Source organism: Anguilla rostrata, chromosome 11, assembly GCF_018555375.3.
Source record: "Anguilla rostrata isolate EN2019 chromosome 11, ASM1855537v3, whole genome shotgun sequence".
In the NCBI taxonomy this organism is placed as follows: domain Eukaryota; kingdom Metazoa; phylum Chordata; class Actinopteri; order Anguilliformes; family Anguillidae; genus Anguilla; species Anguilla rostrata.
The window spans coordinates 15,926,343-15,940,910 of NC_057943.1; the positions used below are offsets into that span (position 1 = coordinate 15,926,343).

A 14,568-nucleotide genomic window follows, 5' to 3' on the forward strand; every position below is an offset into this window, starting at 1 on the left:
GTTCAGCCAACTTGAGATGCTGTGCTTAACTGAACAGACCTGTTTGGTGTATGACTGAAAGACTATGCATTTGCATGATATCTGCTTGTGCTTCGACTTGCTCCGAAATGCCTTATACTCCTGGGAGTCTGCAACCTTGGTCCTGGAGAGCCCTGTGATCGGAAATTTTTATTACTCAGCACTTCATCAGTTATGAAGCAGTTAATTACACAGATTACCCTCCTCACCTGGATTCATGAGTCTAAATAATGCGCTTATTTTAATGTGAAAACAGAAGCCAGTAGGCCCTACAGCTCCAGGGCCAGGGTGGAGCACCGCTGTGTTGAGTGACTTAGATTTGTTACTTGGTGACACCTAGTGCCCATTTAGTGCTATTACGGTTTCATAAGAGGCGAGGGTACGGGGGCACCTGAAATACATCTCATTCAAAACGATGGGCATTAATAAGGAGTCGGTGCACCCTTTGCACCGACAGCGGAGGTGATTTAAGAAATATTTAGAAACCATAACGATCTAAATTCTGCCAGTATTAGAAGTGATAGCCATTACTAAGCACATTGTTTGTGTCCAAAAAACATAGTAGAAATGTACTGGCAACATTGGTCAGATTAATATATTCTCAGTTGAGTTTCCAATAACTTAAGGTTTCTGTGCCGTTTGATCACACACAGAAGACAGACATTGCTGATTTACTATCCAAACAGACCACTGACACAAAGGAGAAACCATTATAATTTGAAAGTCCTTTATTCCATATACAGAGAGAAAGAAAAGATGTAGTCCAGGGAAGGTGCCTGTGCAACAGCCACAGTAGATAGAAACACATAATCATTGAGAACAGAGTCAGATGGAAGAATGTACACCCCTCACCCAATGTTCAGAGTGTCAGATACAAACTAAAAGAACTGACATCACTGGTTACATTTCCAATAACTGCACAAACTGTACATTAGCATTCTCTACGTCTCACTCAGATAGTGAGTTAAGAGCCATGTTCTTAGCTGTGTATTAGGTTAGTTTCTGTAGAGCTGCTGTAGACAAGTTCCTAGGAAAGAAAAGTGTGAAAAGAGCTCATTAATTTGGCTCTCCTCGGCTGTCTAGCAAGGTGAGGACTCCACGGGCGCCTTCTGAACAATACTGCAAAGTGTGTTAACATCTGTGACTCAATTACATATGTACTCCATTTATGGCAGGCTAGAACAGGCACCTAATCCCAGTTATAAAGAGCTTATGACTGCAGAGCTGAAGTCTTACAACTGCTTGTCAGCAGGTTGCCTCAGACCGAAATCAAATAAATGTAAGGACAATGAGAGGTCCACATAGCGTTTTAGGACAATGCTTTTCTGGGCTACCAGAAAACGTTTTTAAACGGCTCTGCGAACAAAGCAACAATCACACGGAAATAAATGGGGAGGCAAGCCGAGGAGAAGGAAGCTAAATCAAATATATATATATATATCTTCCACGTCGGTCAAAGATTAATTCATCGGTACAAACAAGGTTTATAAGTCATCAAACAAAGAAAAAAAGGGGTATGGAGGCTGTACTGCAGGCAATTCTAAAGGCTACTGATTTTTTTTTTTTTTGTCGTCTGTGGAGTAGAACAAGATTTACAAAAAGGACGCGACCATGACTAACCACCAGCACGAAAGGGCGACCTACCAAACAGCGACACTGCAGTGCTTTCAGCCGGAAAGGAGAGGCAGAATAGAGCTTAGCCTCTGAACTCCAGAGAGAGCGCTCTTCAGAGCAGTTGTCCGGTGGCCAGTCTGCGGGAGGGCCATCGCTCGCTGAGAGAGATCGGCTCTCCCCGGCTGCAAACCTATGCAACCGAAGCATAGTCACCTGCTCGTCCCTCCAAAGCCCAGAAAGAGACTTAAGAAAACGGTGTGAACATTTGTACATTGTGTATCGTATTCTTGGCTTTATGTCCAAACCAAACCTAATCGGAAAGTCTGTCCCCTGTCTGTCACACAACAGCTAGGGTAAATGCGAGTGTACAGGGCAGGAGCAGGCCATTTGATCCTCTGCATGTGTTTGTGTGTGTAATAATTTAGAGGGAGCATCCTCAAAGTGGTCCTGAAGACACTGAGTGCATGAATGTGGATGAGTGTGTACGCACGTGTTGGTTTGGACAGGTCCGGTTTGCTGGGATAGGCTCAGTCCTCAGAGTGCTGAAAGCTGGAGGGCGTGTCCTCAGAGCTGTCCTGTCAGACACTTGTGTGTATCAGTGTGTAAATAAGCATTTATGCATTGGTTTGGGGTGGGGGGGGGTTAAGCTCAGTCTGCTGAGTGTGTATATACGTGTGTTAGGAGTTGGAGGGGGCATCCTCAAAGCTGATGATGCTGGATTCCTGTCCTGTGGGGCTCTTTGAGGAGCTGGAGCTCGCCCCTCCTGCTGGTGATGTCGTCTCCCGACCCGACAGGAGTGGGACGTCGGCTCGGACCTCATCTTCATCCTCGTCCTCTTCGTCCTCCATGCTGGGCCAGGCCGACTGGTCTTCCACTCTCTTCAGCCGCTCGTTCAGGGCTTTCAGGGCCAATTGTCTGTGAAGCAGATGAAACAGCATTTCACAGTTGTCTGTGAAGCAGAGGAGACACAGTGCATTTTACAGCTGCCTGTGGAGCAGATGAGAGATAGCACTTCACAACTGTCTGTGAAGTAGGGGAGAGAGAGCACTTCACAGCTGTCTGTGGAGCAGAGAAGAGACAGTGAATTTTACAGCTGTCTGACGTGTAGACAGTATTTCACAGCTGTCTGTGGAGCAGGAAACCGAGTATTTCACAGCTGTCTGTGGAGCAGGAGACAGAGCATTTCACTGCTGTTTGTGAAGCAGGAAACCGAGTATTTCACAGCTGTCTGTGAAGCACAGGAGAGAGAATTTCACTGCTGTCTGTGAAGCAGGAGAGGGAGCATTTTACTGCTGTCTGTGAAGCAGAAGACCAAGCATTTCACAAATGTCTGTGAAGCAGAGGAGACATAGCATTTCATAGCTGTCTGTGAAGCAAGGAGACAGAGCATTTCACAGCTGTGTGTGAAGGAGAGGACAGCATTTCATAGCCGTCTGAAGTCTTTCTCTCAGACCAACACAGGCTAAAACATACTGTCATTTCGTCAGGTTTAAAATCTCTGTATAAAGCCCAAATATTAGTCATAACTGCAAAACTGCACATTACAGACTCTAGGTACTAATTATCTGCAATTATTTTGTGTATGTGCAACACTATGGAAACATAATGCAAGAAAACAAAACACTGAATAAATGTTACGTTTATTAAGTGAAATTCACATTTAATTTAAATCTCAATGTATTTTTTTAAAAATCCAGCAGGAAATGCAGTAATCAAGTGCCAGTGTTTTTTAATTGAGGTATGAGGCACACAGGAAACACAAGTGTTTGCCTCTGCGGTGCTACAACACCATCCAACTGCCAGACTAATTAAAAATCAGTGAGAAACTAAAGAGCTGTGTTCATCGTCCAAAAAAGGAAAAATATTAGGATCATATTATTGTCAAGTGACTGACGCAAGAGTGGATACTGACAATAAGTCAGTACCAAGCCCTCCAGTCTTCAGAAATACAGGGAGAACGTTCTAGCAATGTGAGATAGGACTCTAAGATTATTATGACATCAGAGTTCCACCTCACCTACTCAGCTGAGTTCTAATGTCCCATGGTTCAGAGTGTACTGTACCGATGGCTTTACATAGATGGTCTGTGAGTCACTTTGGTCCTATTTGTTCTTACCCGAAGCCTTAACACAAATATTTAGCACTTTCCATTATGTTCATGGGTGTGTGCTCATCTCAAATGACCAGACGCGTGAATTGAGACACCTCTGGTTATCTGCACACACTAAGGTTTTTGTTTTTTTTTTGCAACATATAGCCTAAAATGGGCCACACCTCTATGCAGTGTCAAAGGGTAATGCAAATAAGATTATTAAAACAAGTCTATGAGGGGAAAAGACCTTCTGTTCTCAGGGTTTTTTGAGAGTCTGAATATGCATCATCTTGGTTCAGATGGTCCATGGTTTACAGAAGGCATATGTTCAATGTGAAATCTATTAAATGAACCACATTAGTGTGGAGAATCCTGAGCATTCTGTTGCTGCTGTCTGGATGGAGATCAGACAGGTGAACAGCTGTAATGTTTTGCATGTACTATGCTAGGTGCCGGGACATGGACGCAGACACCCACCTTCTCCTCTCCGCGTCCTGGGGGTCTGTGCCCGGCAGGCTGATGGTGATGGAGGAGGGAGCCCCCACGTCGTAGCGCTTCACCATCTTGCGGCACACTTTGATCTTCACCAGGATGCTGTGCACCAGGCCGGCCACCAGCCCCACCACCGGCTGGAGGATCTCGGGGAAGAAGGACGCGAAGGCGAAGTGGTCCGACATGTCCCCTCGCCCGCGGCTGTGCTTCTGGTAGAAGCGGAGGTAGACCCAGCCCGAGAGCACGCCGTAGCCGTAGGCGGCCAGTGGGGCCGTGGTCTCCAGCAGGGTGGTGAGGCGCAGCACGGCCAGGGCCAGCAGGACCAGCATGGGGGCCACCTTGAGCCTGACCTGGGGCACGTGCAGCACGGTCAGGTCCCCCATGGTCTGCTTGAGAGCCACCAGCACCCCTCCCAGGAAGCCTAGCATGCCGTGCACACGCACGGCAAACAGGTAGTCCAGGTTGAAGGTGGCCACGTAAGTGAGCAGATAGGAGAAGCCAGCCAGGAGGCCCACGGAGACATTCACCACGGCAAAGAAGATGAGGAGCTCCAGCGCCCCCCAGAGGGGCTCCAGCAGCCGGCCGGCTGCAATCATGGTCCCCAAGCTGACCACAACGTCCAGCAGGTGCTGCTCCACCACCGCATGTGTCACCAGGGTCCAGATCCAGAAGTTTGGGGGAAAGAGGTAGCCGGGCGTCACTCCCAGAACGTAAACAGTGTCAAATGCCCAGGACAGCAAGTACAGCAGAAGGACAGCTGCACAGATGGCCTTCACTACCACACTGGTGCTGGCCAATGCCGTCAGAAAGTGCTGTCGCGCAACTGGTAGGTAGCGATTCATTGTTTCTTTTGTTTCTAGTGGACACGATCTATTGGCACTACTGCTGGTATTCTAAAACTGGTCAACTCAACAAACCCGAAAAAAGCAAATGAAAACAAAAAATCCGGCACTTCACTAAAGACCAACATCCAAGGTCCAAAGTTTGGCTTCATCAAAGCAATTACCAATAATCGATGTAAAAAAATAGATAGCTAAAATCCAAGGTAAACAAAATGCATAGACTGACTACAAAGGGACTGAGGACTTCACTCGAACACTTGGCTAACTAGCAAGGGTCATAATCTTACAAATTGCACTGAATTAATATAACGAATGTAGACGTCAACTTCTACCACTTAGCTAACAGGGGTTCAGATGTATGTCAAATGCAAAGGAAGATTATTTGAATGTTGTAAGTTACAGCCAGCGTTTAGCTAGCTGGCTATAGGGAACAACTAAAAATAATCTTTGCTGTGCCACGCAAATGCCCAGTCATTATCAAATCCACATTCATTAACTTGCTAGCCGCCACTATGACAAAATATTGCTACCTAGCTATATAACAGGCCTGGATTGGTTTAGCTAGCACTAGCTAGCTATCGATTAAGCTAGCAATCGCTTGCCAGGATCAGATGTTTTCACTAATGTCACTTTATTCGCATCTTGACCAGAAAGCAAGGGATAATATTCATCCCATTTAGCTAGCTATCTAGCCAAGAAAATGACCACATTCATTAGCAGTTGACAAACGGTAGCTGGGGATACCAGCCGGTCAACTAGCGAGGTAGCCTGCCACAAAGTTACCTAGCAAATCAGATAAGCTATTGTAGCTAGCAGGCTTGTAACTTAGCTGGCTTGCCACATGTGCCTAAACATATGGCAACCAGAGCTTACTAGCAAGCTCTCCAACTCTGGCAGGTTAGCTAGTGAGTGAAATCTCCTAGACGCAATTCCTCCTCAACGCAAGATAAGGAAATCAAGCTCACAGACTGTGGCCTGTGGTATTTTACAGACAGCGCTGTTATCTTACCCCACCGTAAGTGTTCAAAAAGAGGCAACCGGGAATTAGCTATCGTTAGCAAGGTAGCCAGTCACAATAACAACTCTTTCCTGCGTTTTCGACTTGTTCCCGGCCCAAGGTCCATTGGTTAGCCCGAGGAGTCTGGGATCGCAGCAGGCCTAGAAGATAAATATACGGCCGTCAAGAACACCTTTTACTACAAATAAACTCGTGATCCTGTTGCTAAGTTTCCGCGGTTCCTTGAGAAACTTTATTTTGACTTTTAAAAGCAGATTAGCCCAGGTATTTGTCGGTGTAATGTAAAGTCGAAGGCACTCCCAACATCGCACTAGCGTACGTTTGCGATGCCACCGTCATCAACACTAAGAACGTCAAGTCACGATAGCGTCGGGGGTGTGACTTGTGCGCTACAGACTCACGGGAAACGTAGTTAGTATACGTTGGTAATGTGTAAATGTAGTTGCTTGTATGGTCCTTATTAATTACCGAAACAAATTGATTGAAAGATAGATAAAAACGGTCTTGTAGTAGGTTTAAACTTGAAAGACCCTCCCTTACGTTTATATATACCTGTTGTACAGGAGATAATCTCGTCCTCATCCGATAGCTTTTTTAAAAGGTCACATCCCCTGGAGGGTCTGTAGATTCACATTTTCACCTTTATATTAGCAAGCAATTTAGACCCAAGGAATCTGACAAGGCAAGTGAACTGTAATGAACCACGTTAAATAAGTGCTGAGTAACAATGAAAAATAGCTGACGCATGCGGGCTTTCTAGGATAAGGACTGGGGGCCCTTCATCTACAACACCAGTGGAATTAAATATTTAAAGACCCCGTCACATTAAAAAAAAAAAAAAAAAAAAATTTATTGGTTGTATGAAACAGATGAATGGCTACTTACCATTCCAACTTTCCAAGCAGGAAAATAATATTTCCTTTTGTTGTAAAGTATAAAATTTGTACTGATGAACTGGAGCACTGAGAGAGAATGTTCCTTCTGTAATGAACATTCTCAAGTTCACTTTTGGCAGACTGCCAACTTAATAGACTCAACAGTAGTGTTTACGTAGCTATCTGACTCAGACACTGATACACCAAACTAATGAATTGGTAGTAGGATTTGAGCAAATTCCTCAGCGCAGAGGTGCACAACTCTGGACTTGGAGGGCTGGTCTAGTGCTGGGTTTTGTTCCAAACAATTACCTTAGTTTAAGTTTTATGACTGACAGCTCTTTAAAATCCTTAGGATACACATGCAGGCTGTAGCTGTAGCTGGTGCTTTTACAAATGTCAAATCAAGATATGATTGAGTTAATTAAATAATGAAAAATAGAAGTTGGCCCAAAATCCTGAAATGGATTGGCCCTTCTTATGTACCTCTGCCTGAGACCTACATGTAGGAGCCAATACTTGTCAACCTAAAATATGATCCTGGACCACAACCCAAGACTTTAATTAGAGCCTACAGCGACAAGTAAGCTTAGCACTTTTAAATAGCCATTCTCTTTACATGCAACTATGTGTGTGTAAACAAGGAAAGCTTTAACAAGCATTACTTGTTAACAAGCATTGGCGTTACATGACATATAATTGCACTATTTTAATTAAGAAAAAGTTTGCTGCACTTAATAGTGAACAGGGTCACACATTTCAAATAATTTTGGATGAATTGGAAATCAAATACTGAACCAGCTTAGCTCTGTTTTCTGTTATCCACATCATGTCAAGCTAGAGCAATAAAGTATGCTGTCTGCAAAGATTGCGTCAGTAGTCATCCAGGGAAAGACTTGAAGATCCAGGGCCACAAATTCCTAGTCTTATCCCACAGTTTACATTATATTACATACATTTAGCAGACGCTTTTATCCAAAGTGACGCACAAAAGTGGATATCATGGTCACTGGAACAACTACAAAACACAGGTTCGATAAGATACCTGTGTTTTGTAGTTGTTCCAATGACCATGATATGCACTTTTATATGTCACTTTGGATAAAAGCGTTTAATTCACATTTCTTGTTCCACCCATGGTAGGAATGACTTAGCAAGCAACATTTCTTTCCAAGCAGCAAGACTCTTGTTTGCACTAAGAAACACAATGATCGTCCACATTATTTGCATACACATTTGATTTATTATTTGATGAACCGCCATGATAAAAAAAACAACACAAAGTAGACATTACATTTTTAATGTAAAAAAGTTCTAAACAGCAGAAGTGCTACTACAAATAACAAGAACAGAGCCAAAAAAATACAATGTAATCAACAATAATTTCCTTGGTTGAACTGAAACTCCACTAAAGGAGCATGCCCAATCAAAGCATTCTGGCAGACCAGGAAGAGCAGCAGTGTGAACTTAACACTCAATGCCTGAAAACATACAGCCAATCAGAGCATCCAAACATTGGAACACATTACATCATCATTAGGTCATGCTCACTAATTGTGCTGTATGCAGTTCAAATAAGCAGCGTGTGCACCAATGTCCTTCACTTGTCTACTGCAAGTAACGAATACAGAAAAGACACAATTAGCAGTTTTTGACCCAAAGGAGGCGTGAGGGGACCTAGCATACCAATGGCCTTTAATATACTGCTTTACCCAGCAGCATGTAAGTAACATTTCCATTGGATGGCTCTCCTCCTTTAGCTGAAGAAGGCAGCAAGTAGCAGTACTGCCCTTTTTATAACATGTTACTCTGCTTAAAAATATATCCTGTTGTATTACTGCAAGGGAACCAGTGAAATAAACAAATAATGCAAGTTTCCTCACAACATATGTAGTTCCTTTTTTTTTTTTGGAAACCCATCCCTGTGGGACATCCCTGTGACATCTCCCTTACAGTACGTCCCTGCCCTTGTTTGAAAGGTCTGTTTTCAGAATGGAAAAGTAGGACTGCTTTACAGCCCCAAAGGAGATGCCTCCAGGCCTCCACACACCTCCCCCATGGTGTATGGATCACAATACAGAACACACAGCCAAACACAGCAATACAGATCTGAACCAAAGGAGCACTAGCAAGCCCACCCTACCTAGCCCCGCCCCCACATTTCTTTGAAGAAGCTACACAACATTGGCAAACAGACATCGAACAATCTCTTGTACACGTAAAACAAATGTTGGGTCTGTCCTCAAAGTTATCTTTTTTTAAGGTTTATTTCTATTTCAGTGTAGTAACAACGTCATGATAAGTTACAAAAAAAAGCACTTTGTCTTGAGATATAATGAAACAGAACTCTTGCATAGCTAATGATTTAATCTAAGGCTTCTAGAAGTAATAATTATCTGATCAATAACATGGGGAAAAATTCTACAGCTTTAGTCGGCAGTCTTAGGAAATGATAATGGACGCATTCACAAAATACACCATTGAGTCTTTAAATTCACTTCCAGTGCTAATGCCTCATTTCCCTTCACAATGAATGTAAATGCTAACTGCATGCGCATACGAGCTGCTAAATAGACAATGAGTAATAAATGTGTCTGGATGTATTTAGTCTCTGGTTGGATTTGTAACATTCATTCAGCAGCACAGATGGTTAACACTGGGGTACACAACTCCAAATGAAAATCTCTTGGAATATTTAACAAATTTAACAGATTCGTTTGGTTGGAAAAAAAAATCCAAGTATTTTTTAACATTGATAAAAAAAATAAGACAATGGTTTCAACTTCAGATATTCAACTTCACTTATTTGTACCACAGGATTTGAAAAGAAAGCAAAAAAAAAAAAAAAGTCACAGGGGAAGTGTCAAACATGTTTGAACCATCAGCAACTGTATGGTGAGGAAAGTTCAGCTACAATTGTCTTTGGCAACTGCCAGTACAAGACCACCAGCACCAGGCTCCAAACAGTCCAAATCAGTTTAGGAGAGTACATATATTCTTCTTTTTTTAACCTATCCTCAATTCTGAAGGATGATTGATGTCAATTCCACATCTAGCCAACAACAGTTAAAATAAATTGCTGGTGATAGACTATGAAAATTACATTATTGTGCAATGCCACAGAGAGCGCCACCTGCAGGACAGACGATGGAACAGATGCAGGAGCACTGGTTTACCATCTGCTATACTATAGTGTGTTCAGGGCTGATTAAACACTTCTGATGTGTCTTTCCAACTTGAGATACAGTGCTACGGTCATTCGCCAGAGATGGTGAGATGGAAAATAGCCATTCGTACAGCTTTTTGTGTTGAACAAATTTTCCCAAGGGTTCAAGGTAGCATAAAAAAGAGAGAGAAAAAAAACAATGTAATCACTGATCTGTTGTTCTTGGTATAAAATTAAATCCACTTAGAAAAAGAAAGCTGTTTTTGGTTAATATTTAATTCTACAGCAGTGTAATGTCTTGTGTCAAACATTCATAGTCAGGCTAACCATAACCAATGCTTTCTGCAACCTAAAAGGGGCCATTTTGGTAGATTTTAAAGCATGACTATTCAAGCTTATTCTAAAAACTATTTAAAATGCATGGGTTGCATGGCCAAGATGATTATCTACACAGATATAATCTAAAAGAATCTAAGGTGGAACTGTACAATTGTTCTTCCTCTGCTATGACCCTTGTGCCACATTTTAAGGCCCTTGTGACTCCGTTATGCTACTGGTTCTGGGGCTAAGGTGTTTCACAGAGTAAATGCGCCAAGAACGGCATTCAAAATATTTTATTTTATTTACAAACTTGAAAAACAAACAAACAAAAAAACGGAAATAATTTGAATCTGTCTCATGTTACAGACATCAAATGATTGTGTCCATACAGGTCGGGGTCTGTGCTCTTATCTAGGCTTCCTGTTCATTCCGGCTGCAGACAACAGCATACGCGAGCAGAAAAAGATAAAGCCAGTCCATCACTGACTGAATGCTTTAACAAATATAAACTTTAATTCAAGTAGACAGCTATGAAAAAAGCAGTCAGGGCAACACATTTGAAAAGCGAATACTTGGGGGAACTACTTTTTATTTCCTATCAATAAATTCAAATTGTTTTAACGCTATTTATTTTCTCAGTGTGTTCATGAGGTGAGCACCCTGACTGGGCGTGGCCATTGGTCCTGATTTTTACACACACTTTGGTCATATGCCGATTTCTCCTTTCCTGCCTCAGGAAACACAACAATGTACGTGACCAACTTACGAAAATAAAAAAATAATATCCCCCAAAATAAAAATATTAAAACAAAAAAAAAATAGCATACAAAAATAAAAATACAAATGAATAAATATACACCATCATAAATAAATTAATTTGGAAAACTCATACATTGGAAAAAAAAAAAACACAGGTAAACTAACATTAAGTATTGTATAAAAGAACAGGTAATTTATGAAAACATCGCTGAAACTATGCAGCCTCCATTTTGAGAGAGAACAGAAACAAGGAGTCTGAACTACCAGCAGTTTGAACTCAGCTGGTGAAAGAGTTCCAACTACAGGGAAGGGTGAGGCAGTTCGAAGCTTCAGCCTTGCTTCAGTTAGGACAATGGAGCTGGGGTGTGGGTGGTGTGTGAGTGCGTGGGTGTGGAGAGGGGGTAACGGATCTCAAGATCGGCTTGGGGTGAAGGTATTGGGCTGTTCGTTTTCGGCCAGGATCAGGATTTATTTTTGGCCCAAACATTTGTAAACAAAATGACAGACCAACCTCCCTGACTCCCAAGAACATTTGAGAATCTGGTTATAGAGACTAGGCGTCTCTGTTAAAAACCAGCAGTAACCACCTCCCCTCTGAATGGTCAATACAGGAAGAGATGTGCCAATACAGCAGGTTTACTTCTGGGGTGCTTTTCACGGAAAGAAATGAGCCCAATGGTCAAATGATGTGGCGAGTCCCATTCACAGTCTGTAAGCTCGATTATGAATATTTGGTGCAAGGTCTATAAAGGATTTTCACCATGTCTATAAAAATCCCTTTGCACCCAACGCCAAAGTGTAACGGAAAAAAAAAACTCAGCAGCGGTGATCTGGAGTCACACCTCTGACTGACCGAGGTGGTGGAGGAAAGAAGAACATTATGTATATGTACATGGGTTGTTTAGTTCAACAAACTGAATTTTTAATTTAACTCAAATCATACCTTTACTTTCCAAAAGTTTTACATTTTTTCAAATTTCTGTCTCAGTGCAGAAGGTGCAGGGGAACAGGTGTTCGATCAGTGTGTTGTTTTAGACCAGTCAATGGAGAATTGACGGGTCTTTACAGGAAACCATGACAAAATGACAAATGGATGGACATAGCATAAGACAGAGCTACTGACCTGACGTAGGGTCAGTTTTCAAGACAGACACTCGATTTTCCTGCGGTTTGTTTTCTCGTGTTTGCGGCACTTAACGCAGCTACAGTAAGACAAAGTGGACAGGAGTCTGATCCGGAGCAAATCGGTCTCCCCATGAACTGGTGGACATTCTGTGAGATGGAGGCAAGGCAATTGGAATCGCTGCCCTTTGGACAGTGTGAGCTACTCCTGCTGTACTGGCGGCAGTTACCTGCCCCTGTGCACTGTAACGTGCAGGCAATCCGTTTCAAAATATCGATAACAACAACAAAACAAAATATATTTCCCAAAAATAATGCCAGGGCCGATGCCCCACGCCCAAGATTTATCATTAAAGGCTGAAATGAAAATACATTCTTTTTTAGTTTAAGGTTTTTAGTCTTTCTTTTTTGTCTCGGTTGTTTTTTTTCCCCTCTCTTGTAACTAACCTGGAGCACAGCTTATTTCTCAACCACAAGAAGCCAACCTTTTCTTTTCTGTCACCACTTCCCACCACTCCCTAAAGGAAAATGCCCCGTCTGCATTTTAAAGGACAAAGCATTTTTCTTTTTAACCCTCTGGGCAATTTTATGATTATGACCATTTATAAAATCTTATTAATAGTAGCAATAATAAGAATATTTATAATCAAAACAATCAGGTCAATGATATTTTTCCTCCATTCCAACAGGCACTACTATAAACTATGACTATCAAACAAGCAAATTAACTAACCTAAAATCACCTGCTGGAAAAATGCAAACAGTTCAAGCAGACAACTGCACTGGTCTGCCAGACACTCTCCAAGTAGACGGTGCCCCTAGAGGCAGGGGGGAGTCTCTGCAGGTCTAAGCCCACCTGGCAGTTAAGTCAGTGATGGTCCAGTACAGGGCAGCGACTGGAAGCCCCACGTTCCGTAAGTCCACTGATTCATCTAACCTCTCTCGTGCTCAGTTCCTGTGACAGTTTCCGTCATCTTAAATAAGATATTCAGCATAAGGATTTGTTTCCCAGTCCGGTCTCTGTATGGGGTCCCCTCTCAGTCTCTCCAGAGGTAGGGAGATGGGCTGGGCTTGCATGTGTGGAGAACTCTGTCTCCTCCCCTACTCACCCATCTGGACCCTGCCCCCACCCCAGATTCCCCCGGGCCTTGTCCTCCCTCCTCTAAGCGTTCACTGTCCCGTCACTTCGATGACGTCATCGTCCGAGCTGCTCCCGCCGTTCTCGGCGACGGCATGGGCGCTGGCCCGCCGCAGCGCCGCGCCCAGCAGGCTGGGGGAGGAGTAGTGGGACAGGAAGCTGGATCCGGCCGGGCCCGGGGTGGCGGGGAGGCCCCCGGGGAGCAGCGAGGCGGGGTACATTCGGGGCTCGTAGGACAGGGGGAAGCCGGGCGGCAGCATGCCCGCCATGCCCGAGCCCAGCATGAAGGGGGGCAGGGAGGCCGAGCCGGCGGCCGCGGCGCCCGAGGACGAGGGCACCGACGCGCTGGACGAGGAGGCGCCCGAGGACGAGGAGCTGGGCAGGCTGCTGCCCCCCAGGCCGAAGGGGTCAGGGGTGACGGGGAACATGAGCCGCGGGTCGCCCAGCTGCCCGTGGGGCTGGAAGTACGACGAGCCGGCGCCCATGAACATGGCGTGGCCCATGGAGCCCAGCAGGGCGGGGCTGAGGCCCACGGGCGGCAGGCCGTAGCCGCCGCTCAGCGGGAGGCCCTGCAGCGGCAGCGGCATGGAGGTCCGTTTGGCGGGCGGCTTGGCGGCGTGCTCCTCGGAGGAGGGCGTGGAGGACTTGCGTTTGGTGCCGCGCAGGTCCAGGGCGGTCGGGGTGTTGGCGCCGGGCTGCCCCGCCCCCTCGCCCTTGGCGGCGGCGGCGCCGCCCCCGCTGCCGTCCGGCGGCCTGTCCTGCCCCCCCGCCGCCAGGTCCGACCCCCCCGCCGTGTACCTGCGCAGCTCGCTGAGGATCTCCGGCCCGTCCGGGGAGAGGGGGCGGGTCAGGCTGTCTGGGGTAAGGCGCTTGCGGTCCGGGGACGAGCAGCCGTTACTGCCGTTGCTGGGGGTCTCCGCGGATGACCTCTGAGTGTCTGAGGGGGGACAGAGAGGGGGGTTGGGAGGGAGTTAGTGTCGCTGTGGAAACCAGAGGGACCTGCAAAGCAGGTGTCACTTCATGCTGTTATCTTCAGAAGTCAAGCGAATTAGGCCAGGCTGCATTCCATAGTACAAAAAGCCATTCCACACAACGGTGCATGTGGAAGACT

General features: G+C 44.8%; 2 protein-coding genes across 4 annotated transcripts in view; both read right to left on the bottom strand.

Moving 5' to 3' along the window:
* Window positions 1-728: 728 nt before the first annotated feature.
* tmem115 (transmembrane protein 115) lies at window positions 729-6,430 on the bottom strand. The gene is made up of 2 exons (XM_064298239.1): window positions 4,202-6,430; window positions 729-2,547 (listed from the first exon to the last, which is right to left on the bottom strand). The coding sequence occupies exons 1-2, from the start codon at window positions 5,056-5,058 to the stop codon at window positions 2,310-2,312; spliced, it is 1,095 nt and encodes a 364-aa protein (XP_064154309.1). The 5' UTR covers window positions 5,059-6,430; the 3' UTR covers window positions 729-2,309.
* Window positions 6,431-8,235: 1,805 nt separating this feature from the next.
* LOC135234086 (helicase ARIP4-like) overlaps window positions 8,236-14,568 on the bottom strand; it is a 53,831-nt gene continuing 47,498 nt past the window's right edge. For all 3 annotated transcript variants that reach the window (XM_064298240.1, XM_064298241.1, XM_064298242.1), the window contains one exon: window positions 8,236-14,394. In XM_064298240.1, coding sequence (XP_064154310.1) covers window positions 13,490-14,394 — 905 coding nt within the window. In that variant the 3' untranslated portion in view covers window positions 8,236-13,489. The remainder of the gene's footprint in view (window positions 14,395-14,568) is intronic.